The 27995-nt window shown below is 43.0% G+C and overlaps 1 protein-coding gene across 8 annotated transcripts; it reads right to left on the bottom strand.

The window, feature by feature from the left end:
* Nucleotides 1-42: 42 nt before the first annotated feature.
* tcf7 (transcription factor 7) lies at nucleotides 43-27674 on the bottom strand. 8 transcript variants are annotated; one of them, XM_086131287.1, is made up of 13 exons: nucleotides 27039-27674; nucleotides 26808-26880; nucleotides 23315-23421; nucleotides 10445-10571; nucleotides 8755-8842; nucleotides 6202-6294; nucleotides 5007-5126; nucleotides 4180-4342; nucleotides 3971-4078; nucleotides 3818-3850; nucleotides 2774-2822; nucleotides 2063-2135; nucleotides 43-1665 (listed from the first exon to the last, which is right to left on the bottom strand). In XM_086131287.1, exons 1-13 carry the CDS (start codon nucleotides 27237-27239, stop codon nucleotides 1458-1460), a joined length of 1443 nt encoding a protein of 480 aa, XP_085987413.1. In that variant the 5' UTR covers nucleotides 27240-27674; the 3' UTR covers nucleotides 43-1457. The 8 variants fall into 8 exon arrangements, with proteins under 8 accessions (XP_085987413.1, XP_085987414.1, XP_085987416.1 ...); XM_086131292.1 differs by having other exon boundaries at nucleotides 1519-1689; XM_086131288.1 differs by lacking the exon at nucleotides 3818-3850.
* Between the last annotated feature and the right edge of the window lie 321 nt (nucleotides 27675-27995).

The following is a 27995-nucleotide window of genomic DNA, read 5'->3' as shown; positions in this document are numbered from 1 at the left end:
TTGAATTTCTTTGGCACTCACAAATAACACAAGTGCAAGATGTGTATATATAACAATTTTAATACATCAACATAAGAATTGATAAAATGGATATTAAAAAAAGACAGCGTTCAGGTGTGTTTTGGTGGGACATTTAAAAGCATCATCGCAGAAATGAGAACTTGCTATGTGAATGCAACAATAACAAAACACTTGAAAATATTGCTTTCAGGTACGGACATGACTAAAAATGTTTCTACCCCCCCCCCCCCCCCCAAACTTACACAAGTTAATTAACTACAGGACCTTATTGACACTGATAGAAAAAAACAAATTTTACAACACATAATACAATAGTACCCATTTGGTCGCCTTTGAAATCGTTGACAAAATATTCAGTCAAAACAAAGAGGGGGAAAAAAAATAAAGATAATCCCTCACAGGTTTGGCCACCAGCAAAATTTCTGACCTTTGAAAGAAGCCACGACAAAATATGAAAGTGAGTGAAAGTGCCTGAAATAAAATTGAAACATTTGATCACACACTATGAGGAGGAAGAATCGATGGATGGCTCTAAAAGTCCACACAGACACTAAATATTTCTTTTCAAACGCATTTGTTCCTCGTGTATGCTCCAAGTACGCATTTTGGATGTGTGGTGCATGCCAAAGCACCAGGGGGCGCCATAACCCCTCACATTGATTTTAAAAGTCTGAAAAGGGGGCACGGAGTGAGAAGGGTCTTGCTGGTATTTCAGTTGATAAAATATACAAATATTGGAAAGTTACCCAATACAAATGGTGAGATTTTCATCTGAAACACACAAATATATTTAGTTAATTTATTATTGATTTATAATAGTTGTTTTAAATAGAAAGATTGTTTTCCTTTGTAAAAAAATGTTAGGACAAAAGATCTTTAATTTGTCCTGAAACCAGACAAAAATGCTCATTAAAGTTTCCTGATTGTGATTTATTTAATCCTTTTCAAGATAAAAACAAAAAATTCTGCTTTGTCTTTGCAAAAATAACAAACACAAATTAACTCTTCTAATCTTACTTATATTGAGATACCATTTTTAAAGAGAGAGAGAGAAAAAAAATCTGTTTTCTGTAAATGCGCAAAAGTGATGAAAAAGTGTTTTGAAAGAATATTCTGTTAGCCTAATTGCCTAATTTGCCTTAGTCATTTCAAACCCGTTGTTGCAATGTGAATACAAAAGGCTCATGTGCTTGCTAAAAATTTTTGGTAACGCAAAAAGTTGACTCGAGGCAAGTGGATTCTTTTTGTTATTCAATTTTTTTTTCTGAAAATGCTGAAAAATGACCTAAGCACAATGGCTATTAGGCTAGCAACTTGTGTTTGTGTGGACTTCTACATTATTATTATTTTTTTAACATGACAACTCCCTGCTGTACAATTTTTGAATTGTGTTTTTTTTTCCCCTCCTGGTCACCCAGGAAAGCAAGCGACGCAAGTCACGTGGCTGACAGCTTGCGTTTGCCCAGGGCCGCGGCAGGAGGGGGGCGACAGGGACGCTGATGTAGTTGTTGTTGTTGAAAAGGGGATCCGCGGGCGAGGGCGGCGGGCGAAGGCGGCGGCGTGGAGTCTACGGCACTTAAATGTGAACAAGTTGGGCTCGCGCAGCCTCCTCCTTGAAGGTAGCGAACACACTTTTTCTTCCTCCTAAGGACAGTCACAGACAGTTATCTGGGAATAAATCCGAATGGCACAACGTCAATAACCAAAGAAATACAACACAAAACACACATGTACAACACACACCCATGTGGAAATGACTAGACTGAATATCTTTATTTATTTCTTTATTTCCTAACATGGAACTGCAACTCATATTTAATTTCTTACCAAAGACTCGAGAGATGGGCGGACTTTCTGAGCAGGGTTAGCTTATCGTAAAGGCAAGAAGTGTTAGCGCGCCCTTAGCACAAATACTAGTGGAAACAAAGTTAGTAGTGCACTTGTTAAGCTAACGTGCTAAGCTAACAGGTGTTGTGTTTCAGAAGGGGGGTGGCAGGGGATCAGGTGGTGCACATGGTGGTAGGATGGGTGGTTTACACACCTGCAGGGACCGCACCAATCTATCTGCTGCTTGAGGCCAAAGCGAGCTCGACATTTCTTAGGGGAGCCAGGCTCTGAGCCGCAACAGCAAGACACGAAGACGGGGGACGACGATGAAAAGAGCGGCAAAGACGCACAAGAAGAAGAAGAAGCATCAAAACGGTTGGCATGCGGGGTACACGTTAGTCACAAACGCACACAAGTTAGTCAGACCTTTTCACGCAGAGAGGGAAAACAAAATATATCGAGCCTTTTATGCAGAAACTCAGCCAAGCAATATTTCAATTAGCAACACTGCATTTCACATTAGGTTAGGTTAGTGTCAGATTTCCCCTTTCACACAGATATCCTCGAGAAAAGGCAGCAGCAGTGCTGCAGAACATCTGGAATTTTACATGGTAACCCAGCAAAGTGGGACATTTCACATAGCAACACCGCATCTAACAATAATAATAATAATTGTTTTGTTTGTGGCAGGTTTGAGGAATATTATCAATCTTACCATGTGAAAATGAATAACCAAAAGCCGAGATCGGGTGTGACGTTCGACACAGAACCCAGTGTCTAGTATGATGTGTTGAAAGCAAATGTAGCTCTTCAATCAGGATTTAACAGGGACTGGGAAAATTGCTGGATCAAATTAGTACCTTTTCTACAGAACAGGAATGGAACAATTTGGGGGGAAAAAAAGCAAATATATATATTTTTTTACCTGTGTTGGAGTCTTGCTGCTTCTCCCTTTTCCTCCTCTTCTTCTTTCCCTGCAGGAGGACAGATATGAAGTGATTCACTGGACGATAATAAAAATAATGAGAGTCGACTATTAAATATTGAGTTTAAAAACACACATATGCTAATTAGCATGTGTCAAGTTTGTAGCGACTTTGGCTTGTTTACAGGACGACACGCACCGGTCATTTTGTTAGGTACACTCACGCAATCTAATGACATCCAATACGACACGTTATCGAAGAAATTCACTTTTAAATAATAATGATCTGAATTTTTTGGTAATTGTTTGGGCAAGTTTTGATGGGTATAATTAGGGCAACAATTTTCAGGCTTTTACATTCCCCACAGTTCTGGTATATTACATTAATATTGAATATTTTATAACAAATTTCCTATTACAAGGAATAGTGTTTAAAAAATGTTTGAAATAGTTCATTTAAATTTTAAATTACCCCCCCCAAAAAATCTAATACCATGGAATACTTTTTCAAAGAAAAAGGTGACATTTGAAAATTAGCATTATACTCAATTTTAAATATTAATATTTTCAAAATGTTTTATTTACCTTCATGTATTCTCGTTGTGAAATAAGTAACGATTAAAAATCAAAATGAAAAAAAAATACTACGTACTTTTCCACAGTTAAAAAATATTAGGTAATCCATTAATTTTTGCATAATAAACCAAAAAAATAACAACTTTTCTTTTTAAATAAGTAATTAAATGTGATTAGGAGGCGATTTTTGTTCTTGGACGTCATTAGACAAACCAGCGCGGGCATCCCTATTAAAACGCCTTGCGAGCGTGATGACATCATCCTTTTTGTCAGCGTGTGAGCGGTCTCGTGGCGCTGATGTCACGGTGTGTTGCTGGTAACCATAGCAGCATGCAAGCCGCCGCCCCTCGCGAGGAAGGAAGCATGCGGAGGGAACGCCGTGCGGCCGTCGTTGGTATTACCCAATTCCTTTCATGCATGCTGGCGTATTAGCCCCGCCCCCCCAGCACAAACAAGACGAGTCCCTACCCAATCGGCTTTACTCTTTTCGCCTGCCGCCTCCTGCAACAGGTCAACAGCACACTTAGCGCAACACGTGCTGTGCCACCGTGCGTGTGCGTGTGTGTATGTGTGTGTGTGAGGAAGAGGAGTGCAGTGTTGAAGATGCGTCAGCAGTCTTACGTAGTTGTCACGTGCAGACCAGGTGGGGTAGAGCTGCATGTGCAGTTGTCTCTCCTTGCGTGCCAACTCGTAGTACTTGGCCTGCTCCTCCCGCGTCAGTGCGTGCCACTACACGCGCACACACACAATGACGGGCATCAAACATGGCAATCTCCATCACCATGACGACCACACATGCAGACCGAGGGACAGTGCGTGCGCGTGCGTACCCTTCGTCCGAGTATCTGGTTGATGGCGGCGCTCTCCTTGAGCGTGCACTCGGCGATGACTTTGGCCCTCATCTCCTTCATGTAGAGCATAAAGGCGTTGAGTGGCTTTTTGATGACAGGCTTCTTGGGTTCCTTTTCCCGCTTGGCCTCCACGTGTGGTTTCCTGCGTGGCGCGGAGGAAGATGGAGACGTGTGTGTTGTTTTCTTGTCTACCGTTGTGGCATTGAAGAGCCGCAACGCGATTTCACAGCCGTTTGATTGCTAGCAAGCAGCACCACGCAAGAACCACCCAAAAGATTCGCGCTAAACTTTACATAGGAATGAGGCAATGGCGAAACGAAGAAAACGGCAATTTGTGATGCAGATTTTGTTAAAGGCAAAATGTTTAGCCGCGAAGCTAATGCTAACAACATGTGGAGGTGCTCTTGCTGGTCCATGAACATCATGTGTGTGTGGTCGCCAAAACAAGGACAGAGATGTTCATGCCGAGTACGACTTCTGAAATTGTCTACTTCAGTTGAAATGTGGCATTCCAAAAAGTTAAGTTGGCACCGGTGCTCGCACTGAAGCCATTCTTAGGTATGTTTTTAAGTTAAGGCAGAAAAAAAAATCAGCTTCCCTTTAAAAATACAATTCCCAAGTACAAATTCAGCTTTGAGTTGTTAGCTCAATGCTAATGCTCACGACATTCAGAGTTATCCTGGCTGGTCCCCAAATGCTAAAAAGGAGCTGATCCTTGTTCAACATGGCAATGACAGACCCACGATTCTCCATATTAAAAAAAGCGGAGCATGAAAGCGCGTTTTCCATTCAAGTGTGGCACTTACGCGTACATGCCTCTGTCATAATGCTCGTGCTCCTGCTTGCCTGAAGGGGGCACGATGGCAGGGTGCGGGATGCCCGTGGGGTGCATGCCGGATGGGCCTAGCATCAGCGAGTGAGAGAACCTGACCACAAAAAAATAAAATAAATAAAAAACAATCATCAAAATAAAAAAAGAATAACAATACCGATAATAAGAATCATAATGGAAGCCAAAGACCAACTGAGCCAAGTTGCGTGACACAAGAAGGTAAACAACAAACAACAGAGGACAACGTGTATCATTTGCTGTCCAAACAACATCTAGTTCCGCTTTCGGTTCATTTTGCCCACTTTTATTTTTCCAGTGGAAACGGAACCAAGATGTTTGAAGGGAATATGCTGTATCTCCACTAGAGGGAGCGCTGGCCAAAGTTTGTCACTTAGGAGTTTGTACAGAGCGAGAGAGGCAACCACAATGAAGCAGTGGACACGTTATGCAAAATAAAAATAAAACTGCATAAGTTACTCACTCAACGATTGAAATTAATACAATTTACAAATGATTGTGTAACCGCACAAACCAATTATTCATGAACATTTAACAGAAAGGAAAGTAAATATTCTTTTAATCTGCATGAGCTAAAAAAAAAAAAAGACAACTACACAAAATCAGTAGATGACAATAATTGTTTTAAGCTGCATGAGGTGGCAAATCAGACTACCAAAATGAAAAATTAAATAAATGACTTAAAATAAAATAATAATTCAGCTTGCTTTTAATCACACAAGCAACGGCAATTTATCTCAACAAAATCATGAGGGACAGATTCCCATCAGCGCTACTATTTTCGCTATCTCGTGTTGTTGGCGCACCATATGTGCACTGACTGGAGGAAAGGAGGAATTTTCACATTGAAATCTGGTTTTATTTTGGATGCTTTGACTTGCAATGAACCCTCGAGTCATCTGGCCTCATGCAGGTCTAAAACAAAAAACAGCACACAGACGCTTGCGACAAATAAAGCGCCTTGGCGCCACATTGGGCTTTCTTTAAAAAGTGAAAGCGAAATGAAATGACTATCAAAGCGTACACGGATGCACTTCAGCGGATGAGCGGTGACATGCATTTTCTTTGGAGGGGGGAGGGGGCGGTGGGATATATATTTTTGTCTTGTAGCAGGCGGCGGGCGCAGCGCAGCTGGCTACCTGCCGCAGTACCTGGTGTAGGACGAGGCGGCAGGAAAATTGGAGGGGAAGGACTGTCGGAAGCCGCACGATGACAGAACGGCGGGGTACACCGTCTGCTTCTGCCTACCACAGCACAGCACAACCACAACACAGTTGCTTCACTGACAGGACGTATGCTACTTGACACGCCCTTTACGTCAAAGGAAAAAGTCAATTTAAAATAGCCAATGCATAAAATAGTCAAGAAACAAATACAATTTCAAAAGTAACAACAACAACAAAAAAAAACCCTCAATTAGACCATTTTCAAAAAAAGGTAAATCATAACAAAACAGTAAATGGATAAAAAGTCAATAAAATGAAAAAGTTAAAAAAAAAAAGTTACAACAATTTTGGTTTGTGTCCGAGTACTTGACTGGTCTGCCAGTAGTCCAGACCCGTTTCACCAGCACACAGCTTCAATAATGAGGACCGAGTACCGATACCTCAAGTACTTTTGATATATCATCTTTTTTTCATACTGCGTGTGGTAAGGTGAAGGGTTTAAAAAAAAGTATCCAAGGAACAAATCGCATGTTTGAAAGAATCTTCGGGAGAATCTAATTGGAAGCGGTGAAGCAGAGAGAGCCTCTGCAGGAGAATCCGTCGGGGGTTACCGTTGACAGCCGCGTGTCGCACCACATTGGGGTGAGATGCTGGCCCGAGAGCCTTTGATGTCGTGGGCTCCTCCCCTCTTTAACAAATCTTTTTTTCAACAAATGCACTCGCGCGTAACGTCACACACCACCAAGCTAATGACAACAGCCTACGTTAAAAGTTTGGGACGGACTAACCCGCTTACGAGTCGAAGCAAAAAACTTGGCTTTCAGTTTCATGTTTGCATGCCAAGTAAAGCTTCAAGAATACAATGTCCTATGTAAATAAATGATGAAAGAAACTCCCCAAAATATATTTAAGTTGAAATAGTTAGAAAAAAAGACTAAATAAATAACAAAGTCGCTAAAAGTACAATCTAGGTTGGAGTAACTTGCCTATGTGAATATATGCAAAAAATATAATAATTTTTTTTAAAGTGCTTTAAAAATATCTAAAATGAAATCATAACTAATAGATACGAATGAAAAAAGATTGTATGCTATCAGCTGGACAAAATTGTTTCCATCGATAAACAAAATATTAAATAAATAAATGATGGAGAACCCCCCCACCCCCCCGGAATATACAGTATATTTAATAGCAAATCATATACAATAGTAAGTAAAAAAATACTGATTGAATAAAACACCAATGCTAAAAGTCTAAATTTGGTTGGACTAACTCATTAAAAGATAAATCATCAGCAAATAAAGAATAACATGGTAAATAAAACATAAAAAAATAACAGAGTACTTAACTATAATATGAGCAAATAAAATACTGTACGTGCACAAAACCTTCAGTGGGACAAACATTGCTTCCCTGTGTAGGTTAACGTGTTCACGCACATGCTAAACGTTGTGTTGGATTCAATAAGTGACGTTTTCTGTTCTGATGTGTTCTTCCAGTTCGAAAGACACCACGCTAAAACCAAGAAGCTAATCCAGGCTAATCTGCCAAACATCGGGGAGTACACGAGCGTCCAAGATAATTGTCGCAAAACAACATTTCCGCTGATCCGTTGCCTTCAATAAAAAAAACAACATCGTACAAGGGGCCTGAACCGGCAGATCATCCGGATTAAGGCAGATGAGCCCGAAGGAATTCCTCAGTGAAGACTTCTTGTCCGACAAAGATAAAATTGTTCCCAATCGGAAATATCTTCGGACAAAGACTTCATTGGAAAGCATGCGTGGCATTTGACGGAATCCCTGAACTGCTCCCGTTGAAATTAATCCACAAATCAACAGGGAATCGATTGACATTCAAGAGAATTTGGGAAATGAAATCAAGAAAACAAATAGTCATCTCAAATAAATGGTCATAGCAGAAGAGTACCAATAAAAATATCGAGTAAATAACTCAAAGTCAAAGAGTAAATACACAAAATGTGAATCTACAAACTTTTTTTAGACAGAAAGAAGAAAAAAACGTTACATTAAAAATTTTAAAATATCAATAAATCAAGCAGGATCTACAAATGAATTCATAAGTATCCAATATGGCTAAAAGGTACAATAAGGTCCACCTAGCAAGTTTTTCGCTAATCTCCTAACACACTTCCTTTCCTCCGGCTAACACATTTCTTGAATCTAAGGTCAGATGAGCACGCGTCTACTTTTCTTGGGTCATGCCATGATTTCGAAGCTACTAATGGTGTTTCACGTGTCTGCTAAATGTTGTATCGCTGTGGAAGCAACATATTCACGTCTACCTCCAAAATAACGTGTTTCGGTGTATGCCAAATGTCCAACTTGAGTTTGACGAGTATTTTTGACTGAAGCGTCCGAGTGCAGGATGAGATCACATCACATCCAAAGCGGCATAAATAAGAGCTGTTACACTTTGTACAAGGTCACCGCAAGTTCACAGAGGAGGCACTCACACAGGTGGTCTGCGTCGTAATGTGTGTGTGTGTGTGTGTGTGTGTGTGTACATTACACTCACCACCCCATAGATGGCGAGATCTGTCCAACACCGCCTGAAGGGAGAGGGTAGTATCCTGAAAGGTCCTGGGATTGGTGCCTGTGAACACCTACAGGCGCACGCACGCACGCACACACACACACACACACACTTATGACAACTACACTCGTACTTGTATCTTTTAAGCACATCATTAGGTCAGTTCAAGGGGCCTCCATGAGGGCAATTAGCAATATTAGCAGTGTGGGAACCTCATATTAAGTGCACGTAAAGATACACAAAGGTCATACAATGACATGGTGTGTATCTGTGTGTCTGTGTGTGTGTGTGAGAGCGTTCCACCTTGGCCAACTGTAGCTTTAAAATGCACTAGCAACCACTCCATGAAGTCAAATTGTGCGACTAACAATAGATAGATTGGACTCCACAACCATAGGTGGCGCTACGCCTACTTTCAGCCTCTTGCGCAACAGCCCAGAAGAAGGATAGCTCTCCTTTTCTGTGTGTATGTTTGAAGGGATATTGGAAGGAATGAATTTGTTTGGTTGGGAAAAGTGCCAAATCACGGAAGAGACGTTCCAAGCGTGTCGTCATTTTAAACACAGATTTTAAAAATGGCATGAAAAAAATAACCGACACAGCTATGGCTGTGTAGGCTGTTTACTCCTTCTTCTTGTTCACACAGTAAAATAATGTTGGGTGTGATCGTAGGAAGTCATTTGTCAACAGGCAGCAGCAAGCTTTTAGGCAGGCCCAATTGTGTTTGCTAACCAGTGTTTGGTGCGAAGGAATGCCTCAGGATGACTGTAATCTGGACCTCGCTCCTTTCGGGACCCCGAGAGCGAAAGAGAGGCAATAAATCGGTCACGGTAGGTTGAGTCAGTCGTCGCCCGTTTAGTGTTGTGCTTTGTTTAAAAAAACAAAAATTATATACGTATGTAGCAGCACTAAAAAGATAACATTGATTTCTTTCAACGAGCGACTTTACTGTTGGTCAACAAGGATGACATCACTGATGATGTAACAGCACGCCTGGACAATGTGGCGAATGATATGGGGGCAGGCGGGGGGGGGGGGGGGGGGTGAGATAACTTTGCGTCTGCGTGTGTGTTGATTGACAACGATCCCGAGATGGTGTGAGAAACGTCGGACGTTGCATCCAGGTGTTAGCGCTGTGTGTGTTTTGGTGCGTGTGCAGGTGTCTCAGTCTGTCATTAAGAGCTGAGTCACTATGCTAGCGTCATCGACGTGTGTGTGTGTGTGTTTAGTAAGTGTGCTAGTACAGGAAAAAAAGGGGGGAATTCCAGACACACAAGGCGGTCGATTGCCTGAGGTGCATTAGTTTGATGTGCCACACACGTCTTTTGGATCGGATTTGGATTGGATACAACTTTATTGTCAAAATATGAATCTCATTTCTTCGGTAGCATTTTGGCAAGAAATGTCCACAAAATTCAACAAAAAGGTAAAACCGAAATGTTGCTTTTCCAATGAAATGCAGTCATAAGATGCTTTTTTGCTACAATGGGGAGGAGGACATAAACTTGGTCATAACACACAAAAGGTTTGGGAGGCCACTGAGCCTTGAGTGCATCAGCAGATTAATACAGGGGGTACTGGAGGAGTCACAGAAAGGCAAGGAAGTGGACCGGCATTGAAACTTTCATGGATCAAACAGCTGTTGTGACTATGCGAGTGTATGTGTTCGTACCAGTCTTCTGACTCATGTCGGTGGGCAGGTGCGGGGGGCTGCCGCCGAAGTGCTCGTTGCCGTAAGGCAGCAGCGACGTAATCGGGTGCATGCCGTGGGGCTGCTGCACAACAGACACTTTGTTGGACTGGAACGACATAAGGAGGGACAAAAAATATCCAAACATTAAAATATGAATGCTAAAAAAACATAACAAAAAACAATCAAATGGGAAAATTATTTGATGAGGGGTTTAAACCGGCATACAAAAAAAATTCTAAGTATGATCACAAAATAATATATGTATGTAAAAAAATGTATAAAACATACACTTCCGATCATGAATAATACAAATTCATATCATTAAAAAAAACTTTGGTGGCCATTTACGGCAGTATTTAGCATTAGCATGGCGCGACCGCACTTCTAAACAACCGATTTGTGTTGCCGCGTCGCCACGAAAAATCCTAAAAGCGTGCTGGCGGGCTAACTTTAGCGCACACGGCCGCACATCTGTCACTGCGGCTTCTTTTCACGTGCTGAGCTCGTTTCGCCGAAGAAAAAGGAGTAGGGAGAGAGAGGGGGAAAAAAAGCGCGTCCTGCCCGTGCGTCCGCGTTTCCTCGCCGTAATTAGCCACCCTTGAAGTGGCTTCGAGAGCGCCTTCCGCCTTTTCCGAGCGCGCTCGAGGGGGAGGCACTCGTCCCAACCCCGTCATTATCAGACCGCTCTGTAGTTAAGCAAGGAGGATAAATCCCCCACACTCCTCACCTCGCACACACAGACACTCACACAACGTACACGTTGCGCACGCACTTAGCGCGGCTCAAGCAAGTGTGCACACGTACGATGCTCGCAGAACACACACAATGTACTTTATTCACGGAGTTGCGGTGATATATTTAAAGAACTGAGAGCTTTTCTTACAATATCGAGTAACAGAATGAATCGGGTCTGTAAAAGAGGGAGTGACTCACATGGCCAAGTCATTACTAAGTCTCCGTTCATAAACTTCAAGTTTCAACCAGTTTCTGGGGCCACAATCGAGCAAGTCGAGTCATTGCTTCAATCTTGCTCAATCACGACAAATTTCATGGGGCCAGCACTTGCGAGTGACCAGACTGACCCGTCATTCACATTTTACAATTGTACAGGAGCGCTTAGCAGCGAACTACCCGTCAAGTAGCAGAGAGCGAATTCTTCAAAAAGTCGATTTCAAACTGTTTGTTGCCACTGCCAGGTGAAGTTTACTGTCAAATTAAACAGAAAACCAAGAGAATTACACAGTGTGTTTTCAAACCAGCCACACAATGTTACCTTACGAAAGCTTGCTAGCTTCATGCTAACACACAATGCAAAACGCCAATGACGGGCTCATGAAACTAGCATCGATGTTGGTGTTTCAACAACGGATCACTGAACACACAAAAAATAAATCGATAGATGGAGACAGACAGTTGAAATATTCACAGGCATAGATTCCTTATACTCTGCGAAAATCGACCAATATTACTGCAACTTTCTGAGCAGTCGTGACCGTTTACTTCATGTTAATATGCATACATGGAGTATACTGCCCCTTGGTGGCCAGACAAATCAATCCAGAATTGTGACCAGTCGAGTGCAGAAAATAACAGCACCAAATACTCGAAGCTAACGGACTTGAATTTTTTTTTCAATGTAAGGCGATTTTAGCATTTTCTTTTTATAATTCAGGCGACAAAACGCAGGGGCACCCACTTTCTGTCAATTATTAATGTAATTCCTTTCTAAAAGGTGAGATTAAAGACACTCGGGCCAGTGGAGGACCAAAGAGACGAGTGTTTCAATTTCCGCTTTTAATGGAATAAAAGACAACTAAAGAATACATTAGTAGCGCGCGCGCGCATGCTCTTTAGCATGTATTGTAGCATGTGTGTGTCGCCTCGATTTAAACAAGTGTGATGCGAGCTGTCATGAAGTGTCACGCCGAGAGCGGAGGAGTGCACATAAAACACTCGCGACAATACCAACACGACTCAAAAAGGCCTTTCAAGTACACACACGCACACAACACAAACACGCGTATGCATTTAGCTTACATACTTGAACCAATTGATCAAGTAATTGCTCCTTTGAAGTCAATCTTTGATGTCATCTGCAAACAGGCAATTATTCGCCCATTTCCTGTTACACATTTTGTTTGATTTTATTTTTTATTTTTTAAAAAGGAGTGTATACTTTTGCTCGCACGCTCATAAAGCATTCTAATATAAATTGTCAAAAGATACATCTCGTTATAGAAATTGCATCCACATTAATGGGCTTTTGAGAGGAGAGACATGGGGAAAAAAAAACGTTCTGTCAGCTATGCATGCCATTTACTCGCCGGCAGTAGGCCAGCCACAAGAGGGCACCAGTGAGGTGTATCTGTGAGTAGTATCGGTAGGCATCCGAAAAAATCGATACATTGAAATAAGGCTGGTATCGGCCCGATGTGGATATCTGGTATTGGTAATCGCATTCCTATTGTAACAAAAATAAAATCTTTTGAACCAGCTATTCTGGCCATTTGCCTCTACGAGCTCCAGGGTCAACCAGATTCTCACAATGTGACACGTATCAGTCCAAAATGAGTAGTAGTGCCCAAAAAAAAAAAAAAAACCCCCCACCAAAAACGGCTGACCCTTGAACTCTGCCACACTGACCATGAGTCTAAAAGTTCCAAATATCAGTTTAATGCTAGCTTTGTAAACATAACATTAGCGTGTCGCTCAAGTACAACAACAAACCAAAGAGACCCCACCCCCGCTGCTCCCCTTTCCAAATCTGGAAGTCATTGCCTTCTCCAAATGAGAGCCTTGGTTGACATCAAAAGCCGGACTGCCGTAACAGTGTAGCCGTGTTTAAAAAAAGCAACAGCCCCCCCTCACCACAGACCCACAAAACCAACCAACCCCACCAAAAAAAAAAAAAAAAAAAAAAAAAAAAAAGCCCACACCCCCAAAAAAACTCATGCAGTTTTCTCTTCTAAAGACTTTGTGGCACAGAGACCCCACAAAATGGGCACATCAGAATCCCAACGGAAGATTTTAATACAGAACCCAGTGAGATGAAACGGTGCCACTTTCACACGAGACAATCAAATTATTCAATGACGTGATGACAAAAGACGGGCTTTTGTTTGTCAGCCGTCAAACTTCACAACCACTATACAGTATCCCGAAATGTGACAAAGGGGGAATTGAGTGAATAGGGCGGCCTTAAATGTGACAATTGCTTCCAGCACAACAGGGTGGCGAGAAAATGAATGGCTGAAAAAAATTGAATGCTAATGACTTTTTTTTAGGGAGGGATTGTTTTTTTTTCCCCCCCACCGCAAACATCCCAGACTGTGTTTACGATGCTGCCTCATGATCGATATGACTGAGCAGTCACTCAGAGTGAAAGCAGTCATTCCTAATACCAGATTCTTAAATGCCACCACACATCCACAGCACCCCCCCCCCCCCCAAAAAAACCTGACATGTTCCGAGAGTGCCTTTGTCTTTTTATTGTTCCGAAATGCCGCAAGTACACAAACTGTCAACATGGCCCCTTAAACCATTCATATGTGCCCTAGCACAGCAATCACTTTTCTCGTGGGACTCTCTGAGAGCACGGCTCTGAACAAGCGCGGAACTTTTCATTTGAGCGGAATTGATTCATGGCCTGGGATTTTCTTTAAGCTGAATATTGGCTATAATTATGACATTTCCAGCGACGCCAGCGTAGTTTAGTGCGAGACGTCGTGTTCGGGATTACTGCACGTACAAATTCAGGTTACGTCACAATTAAAACTCCATCGGAAAACAAGCCGCGATGAAAGAAGCAGCAAACCAGAGTAGAAGACGCCACATTGCATACTGAAGGCACGTAAGCGGGATCAGAATTGCAAAAAAACTCGCCTGACTCCAAACACCTGGAAAAACATCGACTGCCATCGCCTCCCGTTGCCCAAAGTGGTTTTGGCGTGCGGCCTCAACGGGGAATTTGATGCCCCCCCACCTCCCGCTCCCTCCGATGGATACCGTTTGCTCGCAGCTGTTCTGAAATATGACTTTAATTTAGCATTTGGGTCCTTGCAAAAAAAAAAAAAGGCCTGCTCTTGGCCCATCACTGCAGTTGGGCTGTCTTGGATTAAAGATCAGAAATGTTTTGTTCATGTCTCGGATCAAGCAAACGGCGAGAGGAGATGAAACGGGATTAGAGGGCAGGCGAGAGATTGACGAAAACAATTAGCTATGAAGTCCCCGCGCCTCTGAATTGTTAATTGTTTTGTAACTGAGGGCCTTCCTCTGACCCAAAGGCGGGGGGGGGGGGGAAGAAGGCGGCGGTGGATTTCCTCAGCCCGTCCAGATCGCGTTACACAGGCCCGGAGGCTCTGATGTGGCTTCAGACAGCAAGCGCAAAACCAAAAGCCCGCAACCGCGCAGGCCGGCTCGGCGCTGAGCCTCGTCGTGCGGTCAACGACTGAGGAATATTTCTGAAAGCCCGAATGTATTCCAAACTACCCCCCCCCCCCCCCGCAACCCCCTTGCTCCATCCCTGCAGAGATGCTGTGCCGTTTTAATGTTGGCAGCGAACTGGTGACAAGTTGTTCTGAAGGGGATAGCACGCAGGATTTAGAAGGTTTTCATTTACGGGTGGAACATCTGGTGCGGGAGCCGAAATCGGTTTTCAGTTCGAAACTGGCTCGAGAAATCATTTTCTGCTTGAATTCCTTTTTTTTTTTTTTTTTTTTTTTCACGCTTCACCGTGCCATGTTAAAGGTACAGTCACAGATGATGTGGAATTGAGTTGGGTAACAAGAAATGGAGCGCCAGCAAACTGCGTGCTGTGTACAGGTGCAAGCTTGAAACAGGTTCAGTTTGAAACCGGTTCGAAAAATCTCTATCTAGCCATGTTTAAATGGGGGGCGGGGGGGGTGGAAAAAAACAAGACAGAGCAACTGCCTTTTTGTCTGGTTACCATACGAGGTTCCTTTTACAAAACATCGCTTGCTTTCTTTCCTTTCGCTTGTGAGGCGAGTTTCAGATTGACAACCCCAAAAAGTACAAGTCTCCATCTTAGAAGATATTCCTCTGAGTTTGTACGAGCGGTACGCGCACAAAGGGGCTCCGCGGACTAAAGGTGCTAACTTGTAGCGAGAAAAAAAGAAGAAAAAAAAGCCCATTAGAACATGTCCGCCTTTTTATCCACAGCATCAATTAAAGGCCTTTCCATTGGCGAGCTCTTGTTCTTTATTAGAGCGCCACCTTCTCGCCTCTCTCATGGAGTTTCTCTTTAATCTCAGGGAAACACTGTTGCCATTGATGCGCCGATTGATCTGATGTTTGCGCCTGACGCTTTTATCTCCGCGCACTCTCAAAAGAAAAAAAAAAAAAAACACCTTGGGTTTGAGGTGCTAGCGCGTTTCGTCCAATGAGGACTTGAGATGCTTCCGGGTGGTCTCAAATTTGTGTCAGCTGGGAAATGCCTCCCCGGTAGTTATCAGTCGTCTTGATGACACCTGTTACTTAAGCTAAAGTAACGTCCGTTGATGCTAACGTTTATTAATCGCTCTTTTTTTCACAAGTTCAAAACTCAAATGGGCCGGCCGGGATCCTCGTGTGTTTCGGCCAACGGCGAGGCTAGATCTTTTAAAGGACATCGTTAGCAGCAATATAGCTTTCCACCAGTCATCAGGCATCTGAATGGACACCTGTCGCTTTGGGTAGTAACGTTTAATTCAAAACATTTTTTGTCCAACCCCGCCCGCCCCCCCCCCCCAAAAAAATAAAATTAGTCGAAGTGGATGCTGTTCGCAAAGTATTCAGTCGATCCACATTGCAGAGGGGCAGTAACAGATGATGACGCATCTGGACTCGAGTTCAAATTCAGCTATCATCGCCCTGGTAGTAACAGGGCTCCCTTGTAAAACAAAGGATGCCATTCTGTAAACATGAGAATCCAAATGGCCTCCGGACGCGTGTTCCACATGAATATTAAAGCTAAAAATGGATGCGCTGCCATTAAAACCTGCAAGCAACCTGCTGGCCTCGTGTTTTTCCATATAGCGGCGTCCCAGAACCGGACCGCAAGTGTACTGCCCCGAAAAAAATCTCCTCCCATCGGCCTACAAACCCTAAAAAAAGTACATTTGATTTCAACCTCTTAGCCAGAGGGCCAAGTTTTCGGCGTGGCACGGCTCCACCGGACTGATCCAAGTGTGACGGCAGAGGGGGCCCGGGGGGGGGGGGGGGGGGGGGGGTGAAGCGAGGGCGCTACCATTCGGCAGACCGCGAGTGGACTTGGCCCAAAAGCGTTTAGCGGGCTCGTTGTCGTGTGTTCGACCGCGACGCTGCGTGTCGAAGAGGTCATCTATCAACACTGTCCGCCGGCCGAGTGTATTTATGTTTTTGTCCCATACGTGCGCGTTTGTGTGTTTATAAGACATTTGTTTTATTTTAGGCCCCCTGGAGAAGCGCAGCGTCCGACAAGCGCAGACGTCTTATTTACTCGAGTGTTCGTGTTAGATAGCATAGCGGGGCACTTTTGGGGGTTTGTGTCCAAGGCCGGTCGGGTGGCAGCTTCGGTTCTGCTATCGATCATCTGTAATAATGACGCGGCGGCCGACTTTGGCGTGTAATTATGTTGCCGAAATAGAAGTGGCAGGCTCCGCTGCGAGACCATTTGGGGACCTTAAAGTGCACATTTTATGACAACAAAAAAAATAAATAAATAAAAATACGCAAGCCGGTGCTTCTTTCGCTGTCATTCTTCATGGGGCGGAACCAGAACCTCAGGTAAAAACTGTCACTCAAGTCACATTTATCATTTTTACAAAAATAATAATAATAATAAAACAGTGGGTTGTCTTGGCTGGGTGGAAGGATGGATCGGTACAAACATCATCCACGAAAAAATTATTGAAGAGAACATTTGGGGATCTTACCCGGTAGTTTACTCGAAGTTCATTTCTTCCAATGCTGACATGCATCCATCCAACCGTCCATAAACATCTGCTTTTTGCGTCTGCGGCTACAGAAATTGCGTGCTGCTGATTTGCACTGTAAATAGGTGCTATTAGCGCGCACAAATAAACACACGCGTTGCATTTTCAGCTGGTGGGCTCCGCGCCGTCACCGATGCGTAATTGCTACCACCCAGGACGAGCAACTAACCCTCACCCGGCAGCCGATACTCAAATAATCTGAGACAGACGTACGCACCGCATATTTACACATACGAGATACCAAAGTGAGTCTGTCTGTCTGTGTGTGTGTGTGTGTGTGTGTGTGCGTTAGCCTTGGCTGCGGACGTCCACTTCGCGCCAGTCCAAAAAACAAACTCGGTGGCCAACCATAAAAACCCAACAACAGCCCCCGCAGTGCGACGGAGTCCCCCGCCCAACAACATCCTTCTTTCTTTCTTTCCCGCCTTTATGAAGCCTTTTCTCTCACTTATGAAGCACAAGCTAATTCATCCGTCTGTTAAGGAGACATCATGTTCCCGGGTCAATTTGACCCCGTACTGTTTTTAATGATCCAACACTGACATTATCATTTTACACCGATTAGTTAAAAAATCTTATTTTACATTCTTTTCCATTTGCTGAAATGAAAAATTAACACCCCCTTCTGTTTTGGGTCAAATTGACCCACAGACTTAAAATTGAGAGGTTGTGTATTGAATCGGTAATGCATTTAATCAGAAATTAACAAAATAAACCAATTAAGCAGCAGAAGTTTCATTTCAAAGAATATATTTTCCTTCAAAATGGGTCAATTTGACCCAAAGTTCCTTGACTTATCCCAAAACAATGGTTGGGATTTGTCCCCACCACGCACTCCAAGTGTTAACTTGACAAGATTACGCAACTTCACATAGGAAGCATAAATGATACCTTTTTGTCTTACGGTTACATTTTCCGCTGTCGCTCGGCAAGTGAAAAATTTCCACTTGTGGTTTGCATATGTTCGCGCGCGTGTGTGTGTGTGTGTGTGTGTGTGTGTGTGTGTGTGTGTGTGTGTGTGTGGTTCAGGTGAGGCTTGTATTTTCCGTGGTAAACCACTCCAAACTGCACACGGTGAGCTCCACCTTAGAGGACACATACTGCCAACAAGGAGTCTGCGCTTATGTCTCATCAAGCGCTAATGGTGCTGCTACATTCTAGACAAACCGACAAAACTTTTTTTCTTAATGTTGAATGCATTGTTTTGCGGTTGCTTTTTTTTTTTCTCGACAGTCTTTTTCCTGGTCATGTTTGAGAAGATTGTTGCTAGGCAGAATTTATAGGGCAGGGCAATTTGTGACCCGAGCCACACGGGGCATCTCCGAATTTCAAACATTTTTAATTTTTTCTTTTTAATCATTAACATCAACAATTTTGCAACGTAGTAGTCAATGTTATTCATACAATAACAACATTTGAGAAAAGGAAATGACTTTAAAAACAGCGCCATAAATTCACCACTTTTATGTGAATTACCTTTTAAACACAACAACTTTGCTTTGGAATGACTGTTTGGAATGATGTAGCACTGCGCTACACGATTATGAGCCAAAATATGAAGTCAAGCTGTGCTGCTGTTTGGCGCGCGTGGCGGTGAAATAGTTAAAGGTGTTCCAAAGGTGTCAGGGAGTGACTTTCGAGCGAGGCTGCGGTTTTTGTTCTTGTAGCGCACTGCGGTTAGCTGCTCGCGCTCTGATTGTTTACTTCCGACTCCCATCTGACTGACCCTCACTGTACTCCGGTGTCACCTTCCCACTCTCTTTTGCTCTTTTGACACTTTCTCCCGTCTGTTGAGCGCTTCCTCCAACGCCTACTCGCTTGCCGTTTGCTCCGCTGAATGTTAGCGGGCGCGCGCCTCCCGCACTTGAACGCTCCCTCAACACAAAGCGCACGTCACAGTTGCTCCAGTTTTTCATCCGCCCTAGAAGTGTTCACCACCGCAACATGCAAACACCCAAATCATCAAAGTCAACAGAGCATAGTAAAAAAATATATATATATTTAAAAAGTTGTGTTGACTAACATAGTTGTCCAAATTTATCACCTCCCACCCGAAAAAAGGATGAAAATGCATTCCAGGCCAGTAGTTGGTGATATCATGTGCACAAAAACAAATGAATTCATCAAGTATGTCGACATAATGTATTGTAGTTAAAAAAAACAACAACCTTTAGACAAGTTTTGCATTTGAACCTGCTGTAATAAACATTCCAGGCCACTATTTGGCAATTTTAAATTAAAATTAGGATTCGCACAGTTAATATTTTGGAGCCAATGACGGGTCAGCTAGTTTTAAAAAACTAAATAAATAACCTGATAAGCGATCCGATCAGAAGATGGACCAATCTATACAGTCTTATTTAAAACAATTTATTTATTTACTGTACAGTCAGCGCCCACTATTCGTGTTGGATTCGGCTCGGACCAAGAATAGCCAGAATTTGCTCACTTTAAAAAAATACTTTATAGAATAAAAATAGCAATTGTTCGCTCCTGCACGGCTTCACAACCTCTTGACAAGTACTTATTCTTTTTTTTTTTGTGCTCCCGTTCTCTGGACGCAACCAATATATGTTAGTGTGTCACGGAGAAGAACGAGTGCGGCGGTAGATGAAAGAGGACAGCGGGTGGCCGTGCGTGATCACAGCCATGTGTGGCGGTGCGCTTCATGCGGCCGCCGAGGCTCCGGCTGGTCTACGACGGCCACGTGGGCAGAGAGCGACGAGGACAACGACGACGACAACGATAAACAGCAGGACTAAGAAGAAGAAGAAGAAGAGGAGGAGGAGGAGGTTTGAGTTCCATGTGGTTTGGACTATTTTTAAACGAGACTATTTTAATGATGCACCCGCGTGAGGATGATGAGGGTGAGGAAGTTTTGGGTGTGGAGGCCACAGATGATCAATCAAAATACATCGCCCCCCCCTCTCCCCCCAAAAAGGTTTTGTTTCTTTTTTTGTTTTTGTTTCCCTTTTGTAATTGACTCAACAAATACTTAAAAATGAAAAAAAAATTCTGTATAGTCAATATATCCTAAATAAAATACAAAGTGTTAAGTTTGGTCTTGTTAAAAAAAAAAAAGACTTGACTTTTTTCCCTGTGAAAAAAGTAAAAAAAAATCAAATCTGTTATTAATATCTGCGTGGATATGATCAATTATATGTTGGATACTATTTGATACAATTCATGTGAGATATTTCATATAATAATATAGAGCTGCTTTGTTTATTTCTCCACAGTTTCTGTCATGTAGACAAACAAACCGGATCCCAACATTTCACCGACGTTGTTTAATCATCATCATTATGTCCCTTTTTAGGAAAAGTATAAAAATAAGAGCCACTTCCTCACAACACACACCTGTTTGCCCCGCCTTTCTTCCGGAAAATGAATAATTACAGGTACAAACACCCGGGGGCCGTCTCAAAGGAGGACCCCCCCTTTCTTTTGATATCCCTTTAACGTTTTTTCCCCCGCCCTTCTCTTCTTCGAGATCGTCGGAAGCCTCAGCCACCCACCACTTCAAAGTCAAACCGACGCGGGTTTGCGACTTCATCTCGCTTATCTAGAATGCACGTGTGTTTACTTCCCAGGGCTTATTCTCATTGTCGAGGTACGATTTTATAGTCAACATTCACGTGAAAAAGTCCATACGGTGGTCGCTTCTAACCAAAATGGCTGACTTCCTGTGTGTTTTCGGGCATGGCTTCTTGGGACTTTTTTGTGGGTCTCATCATGATAGACATGCCTCGTAAATGGCAAACTGCCAAGTGAAAATGACTTGGGGGGGGGGGGGGGGGCTGCTGAATTTTTCCGGTAAAAAATTTTGGGTTTCAAGGGGATTTCCTCAAACATCACCGACATGTTCTGCCCACCCACGATGCTAAAAATTTAAATGTTTTTGGAAATTTAGCGTTGTGAGGATAATGCGGTTCAGAAAATGGATGGATGGATTTAGCGTTGTCAATCAGCCCAGTGTACAAGGTTCAAACTTGCGAGTAAAACGCAGACATTTGTGTCCATTTTGGGGGGTTGTATGTGGAGATTTTTTGGGGTGGGTCAACTCATCATAGACAATCCTACCAAATTTCATGATGCCGTCAGTGAAACAGGCTTTGGGAGCTAAATTTCACCAAATCCTGTACTGTATGTCAAACCAAAAACGGCAGACTTAATTGTATGCTTTTTGGCATAGCCGCTTGAGACTTTTTGCGGGTCTACACGTGATAGACTGGAGTAACAAATTTCATTCTGCCAAGTAAAAACATCTTGAGATGCTGAATTTGACCAAAAAATGTGCCACTGCTTCACAATAGCCACGTCAAATCAAAGTGTCTGATTCCCTGCGTCTTTTCAGGCATGGCTTCTTGAGACTTTTTTTTTTTTGTGCGTGTGCGCATGATAGACATGCCTCCCAAAATTCACGTTGCCAAGTGGAACTGGCTTCGGGAGCTCAATTTCCCAAGACCTCGGCTTACCACGACACCCCATTGGGTCTTAAAGAAGGCAAGGAGGGGGGTTGCGTTAGTGGGGGGGAAGAGGGGGAGAGCGTGGGGGGGCTCTGGCAATATTGTTGCTATTGTTGACCAACAGATGAAGTCACCAGAACCCCCTCAAAGCAGCATTACAAAAGAGAAACGAGGAAGTAGGAAGGGCAACATTCCCTTGATCTTATTTGGACAAAAGGGAAGCGAAGGGGACAGACGCAAGGAGAAGATGCATGGAAACATTGGACGAAAACATCGAGGCCTTGTTGACACGACGACAGCCTTACAAGTAACAGGACGCTGCAGTGCGCATGCCAGGCCAATAGATGGCGATGGTAATCAACTGATTTGATTACAGACAAACTGAATGGCACCGTTAGGGCACCGAAGCCCCTCTCCCTGTCTTCCAGTGTCAATTGTCACTTGGGGATTGCGTATCGCTCCAAATCAATCCCGTTCTTGCTCAGCCAACTCAAAGATTGTCGCGTTTGGAGCCTTCGTAAACAACAACGTTGGCTCAAAACGTCACATGTGACCTCAGTCGGGGCCGCAAACAAACAAGATCAAAGAGAACGCTTGTTAGCGATTAGCGGCGGCGGCAGACTTCCTAGACGACAAACGTGCACGCATGCACACACACACACATACGCATGCGCGCACACGCACTATCAAACAATCTTGTCACAATTAGACAGAAGCTAGCAAGCTCGTCTTGATCTTAGAAATCTGTGACATTATGATCGTCCATGACTCATGACTACTGATTACGAAAGAATCACAAAATGTTTAGAGACATGTATAATTTGCTTTTTTTTTTTTTTTAGATATTGTCTATTCGCAGATGTCAACCAAGCCAAAAAAATAAGTGACATCTGTGCTATTTTGCTGAGGAATTAGGCAAAATGTAAATAACGGAGTAAACCGAATGCATTATTTCCTGAAACATTAAAAACGATATGTTTAAAAACAACACATTTTTTTAAATGGATGAAGTTGTGAAAATACAAATCTAAATATTAAAAGGCAAAAAGTGAGAATGAAAGTTAAATCCATGCAATTTCAAAGAGGAATTAGGCAAAATATTAAATTAAATGCATATTTACTCAAGAATTAAGGAACAGAGTAAAATTCAGATAATTTAAGGCAATTCATTACATGTAATATGTTAAAAATTAAGTGTAAAAAAACTGAGCGAGAAAGCGAGAGAGAAAACCCAAATCATAAAAAAAATTATGATAATAAAGATGATACAAGGTGGTCGTCTTTCAATTTTCAAGGATTATTGTTTTTTGTACATTCAAGAATCTTTTTCTTTTGGTTAACCCAACACAAATTTCTGTAGGCAGCCGTGCTCAAAACCTTTTTTTTAATTTTGAGGCGCGCAGACTTACCGTTGGCGACACGGAGCCGTTGGGAAGGTAGGGGTCCGGCAGCATGAGGAAAGGGTAGCCGGAGTACGCCGGCGTCTTGTACACGCCGCCATCTTGTTGCTTGGATGCTGCGGAACAAACAAACAACAACAGCAAGTTAGCGGAAATGCTAGTTAGGTCGTGACCCCATTTTGATTCAGTGTAGTTCCACATTTCTATTTCCCCAAGTGACATTAAACGATCAACTTCGCCAGCATAACTATGCTACCATCTTCATGCGAAACGTAACAGCGAGCCGAGACCGGCGCTAACGTTAGCATCACAGTGCTTCAAGTCTGAGCAGTTGGCTTCAGCAACGAGTTCGACGCATAATCAAGACAAGTTGTGTGTTGTTAGCGTGTTTTTTTTTTGTTTGTTTTTTGTTGTCTTCTTCGTCCACAGATGGTCTTAACACCTTTTGTTTTGACGGTCAGCAACTGTCGCTACTGACACCTGCAGGACTTAAGTGGAACAGTAAAATCTGCTAAATTGGTCAATCAAAATGTCAGTGACACCTGAATTTGCTTTCAAAGTGATTCATATCAACATAGTTTAACCCCTAAAAAAAGCATGGCTGACGCCGCTCCGCTCGTTCCACTTCCTTTATGTTGCGTTCAAGAAAACAAGAAATATTCGAGCTGCGTCTTTATCGACCATTCCATGTCAACCAACTTTCAGGCTAAAACAAAGAACAAAAAGAACCACAACAGTGCAATGACATGACACAAGTCAACAAACATGTCATTCAGCATTCCTTTAGTTTGGTCGTCTGGTGTGATGCAACACATTTTGTCCCAGCTACCTCGTGCAAATCCTTAAAGACGTGATGATCCGAGAATGCAAAGCGAGCGTTTACAAGTGTTGTTAGTTTCGGCATGTTAGATCCTTCGACGCGTTACGAGCATCGCCTCCTCCTCCTCCTCCTGTTTCTCAAGCCTACATGTTAATTTTCTGACGTCGTACACAGAGACAAAGATGCCGGCTGACGCCTGTTTTAATAAGGTCATTGTTTAGTATTAAGTCACCTCGGGAGCCATTTTACAGAAATATCAAAGAATTGCGCTACCATGAGAGGAAATGATGCTTAAAAAAACAACAACAATAGAGACATGTTAGCAGCTTTTAAAGTCATTGCTGTACATTCTTAGTTCACTAAAAAGCGGGGTCAAAATCCGCCTGCATTCATCAAGTAGACAACTTAAAACTTCTCAAATTTAGTCCAAATATACACATCGAGACTCACTGTGCGGCCATCTTAAAATGAGCTTATTATCGTGAGATAAATTGTAAAAAAAAAAAAAGCCCAACAGTTAGCAATAATTCATCGGATTTCGTTTGTGGTTGTCGATTCAATTCAATATTGGTTGATTCAAAACGACCTGGTCTGAAATGATTCAGCGGCTTGAAATTGATCCAGTGTGACCGTGAAATAAATATCTGGAGACTGAAGAGGGAAATTTCCTAGACTGCTTTGATCCCAAACGCATCGCAATGTTAGCGGCTACTTGGCTAAGCTAAATTTGTTTGAAAGTTTCAACGAGGGGCGGCCCGGTGGGCCAGTGGTTAGCGCGTCAACCTCACAGTGCAGAGGTACCGGGTTCAATTCCAACTCTGGCCTCCCTGTGTGGAGTTTACATGTTCTCCCCGGGCCTGCGTGGGTTTTCTCTGGGTACTCCAGTTTCCTCCCACATTCCAAAAACATTCTATTGAACACTCTAAATTGTCTGAAGGTGTGAGTGTGAGCATGGATGGTTGTTCGTCACTATGTGCCCTGCGATTGGCTGGCAACCGGTTCAGGGTGTCCCCCGCCTAATGCCCGAATACGGCTGGGATAGGCTACAGCACCCCCCCCCCCCTCCAACCTGGTGACCCTTGTGAGGATAAGCGGATCGGAAAATGGATGGATGGAAGCTTCAACGAGCACCGAGGCGAGTCACACAAAGTGTGTCCATAAAAAGTCTGCCGTGCGTGAATCCAATCTATTATTTCCTAGTATTGATCCAATGGATTGATTATCTTTTGAAACAAGTTTCAACAGCTTTCCAAGCACGGTGTCATCGGATTGTCGAACTATAAATAAATACGTGCATCTTTGTAAATTGCAAAAGTACCCAAATTGAGAGATTTTTCATGCCAACTGTCACAAAATAATGACGCTTGTGAACTGAGGGCAGGCAGAACCTGACTCACTCATCGTGTAAACAACATAAAACCTGGCAAGTTTAGTCCAAATGTGTGCGTCGAGAATCACTGTGTCGCCATTCGAAAATAAGACAATTTTCTTAATAGCCTTGTAAATTGTAGAAAATGCCCGCAGCAGGATTTTTTTATACACATTTCATGCATTCGGCAACAGTCAGATTGTTTTTTGTTTTTTTTAATCACTATTAAAATGAGTCAACTTTCTTACTGACTTACTTCATGATCTAAACAATGTCAAACCTCTCAAATTTAGTCCAAATAGGTGCATTACGACTCATTGTGTCACACTAAAACAGGACAATTATTTTTAATGGGTAAACTGTCCAAAAATAATAATTCACAGGCGTAATTAACAGGATTTTGGACTGTCATTTTGTAAACAACCTGAAAACCACTCAAGCAGAGTCCAAAATTGTTTGAGACTTATTGTGTAGCCATTCTTAAAAAAAAGAAACCCTAAAAAGGTAAATAAAATACTGACATAATAAATGATAATTTAGAGGATTTCTGTGCATATTTCAAGGTGAGTTTTACTCTTAATTGATATTTTTAAAGCAAAAACTTGCTCCTCAATGTGTAAAAAACATGAAAAGTCTCATAGTTAGTTCAAATCAAGACTGTTGACTAGTGAAAGACGAAGAAATGCCCAATCATAACAAGAATCAACCATTTCTGCCTCGCTCAAAAACACCTTCAAAACTCTTACATTTAAATCCATGCGTGCATCAAGACTCATCGAGTAGCCTAGTGCAGTTAATAAGTAAATATAAATATGAACAGAATGCCATAATAATGATAATTAGTGGGATGGTTAATCAAATTTCAAGACGAGGATGTTTACTCATAATTTTAGTTTGTTTTTTTTAAACGGCAGAATCTCGCTCCATAAACGTGTAAACAACTTTAAAAACTCTCAAATTCGAGAGTTATTGTGTAGCCATTTCGATTTTAAATGTAGTTTCTAAAGAGTAAAACTGTAAGAAATGGATAAATAAGAGCAATAATCAGCATTTCGCCCTGGATGGATGCTATCAGTGGGTAGCCTAAAAAAACAAAACAAAAACTCAGGAGCATACAAACGATCGACATTTTTTTTTAACAGTGGCCACCTGGAAGCTCAACTCTTTGAAGCCGCCGTTGAACATCACGTGCCCCCGCGAGCAAAATACTTGGACAAGCTCAATAAAAAGTTTGTTTTGAAAACATTGAACGCTCTAGCCAAACCCCAAAAGCCTAAAATTCAACGTTCGGCGTGTTTTGGAGGCTTCCTTACCGGCGTCGAGCTGCTCCCTGTGCTTGTCCGGGAAGCCCCTCTGCTGCTCGGTCGGCTGCCCCCGTCTCACCGCCTGGAGGGTGCAAGAGTGGGAAAAGAAGGCTGTAGGCTGCTTAAAAGTGTCTTCAAGTCTATCGCGGGCGAATCGATTCATAAAACGCGGCGTTGCGTGATGGGGAACTGCTCGAAAGTGAGGGAAAATGCTTGAAAAAACGAGAACGAGCACCCTACCGACGAGGCGCCGCAGCCGGCGGGGCCGCCCGTGCTGTGCTGGTGGATCTCGGATTCGTTGACCAGCGACGACTTGAGGTCTGCCAGGTCCTGCTCGGTGAAGGCGCACTCCTGGTGGACCTTCTCCTCCTGCTCGCCTTCGTCCTTGAAGGCGATCATCTCGTCGGTGGCTCCCAGGTCGTCCCCCCCATGCTGAGGCATGTCCACGTCCGGGGACACTTTTATGAAGTGTGTCCAACAAAATCAAAATCAAAGGGTTTAAAGAAAAAAGTCGAAAAAGACGTCAAATCTGCGAGTCTGTCCTCTTGAAAAGTCCGGAAGAAGACGGGGTAAAGTTGTTCCGTGGCGTCCCGCGGCCGCCTGGAGGAGGACTGACGTTCTCCCGCAAGAGTGAGCAGGGCAAGACGAGGACCCCCGACATCAAAGGGCGCCGCCGGGGTGATTGACAGTTCCGATGACTCGTGCATGTGAGTGTGTGTGTGTGTGTCTGTGTCTGTGCGAGAGAGACTCTTTCTACAGAACTTCTTCAAGAGACATCACCACCTCCTCATCGTCCTCGAGCATTATTCATGACTATTAGAGGCGTGTTCACACCATCCAAGATTCGGGGCTACGAACACCACCAGCACCCTGTCAGCAAATGCTGCATTCATGAAACTGGGGAAAGCTTAACTGGATTTGTATTGTTTTCACCACAACATGCTGCTTTCATGATCATGGGAAATCCTACTTGTGTCCAGATTCAAAATGTTCCATTTCAACCAAATTAAATGGTAAAACAAACAAAATCAAAACTAAAAAGTATTGTTACTAAACACGCGGACAACCTCTGTGACCTGTGAACTACATTCAGGAACATAGTCATTATGAGTCTGTCTTCCATGCGGTGACATGCAAAGCACAGTTGATGCATGATATGATGCCCGCCACCCGGGCCCCTATTCCTTGCAAATTGAG

The sequence above is a fragment of the Hippocampus guttulatus genome, chromosome 15 (assembly GCF_054856545.1).
Source record: "Hippocampus guttulatus isolate MCC_2025c chromosome 15, RoL_Hgut_1.0, whole genome shotgun sequence".
NCBI classification, from domain to species: Eukaryota; Metazoa; Chordata; class Actinopteri; order Syngnathiformes; family Syngnathidae; genus Hippocampus; species Hippocampus guttulatus.
The sequence above is the reverse complement of the archived record's forward strand: the minus strand, read 5'-3'. Positions and strand labels throughout refer to the sequence as shown.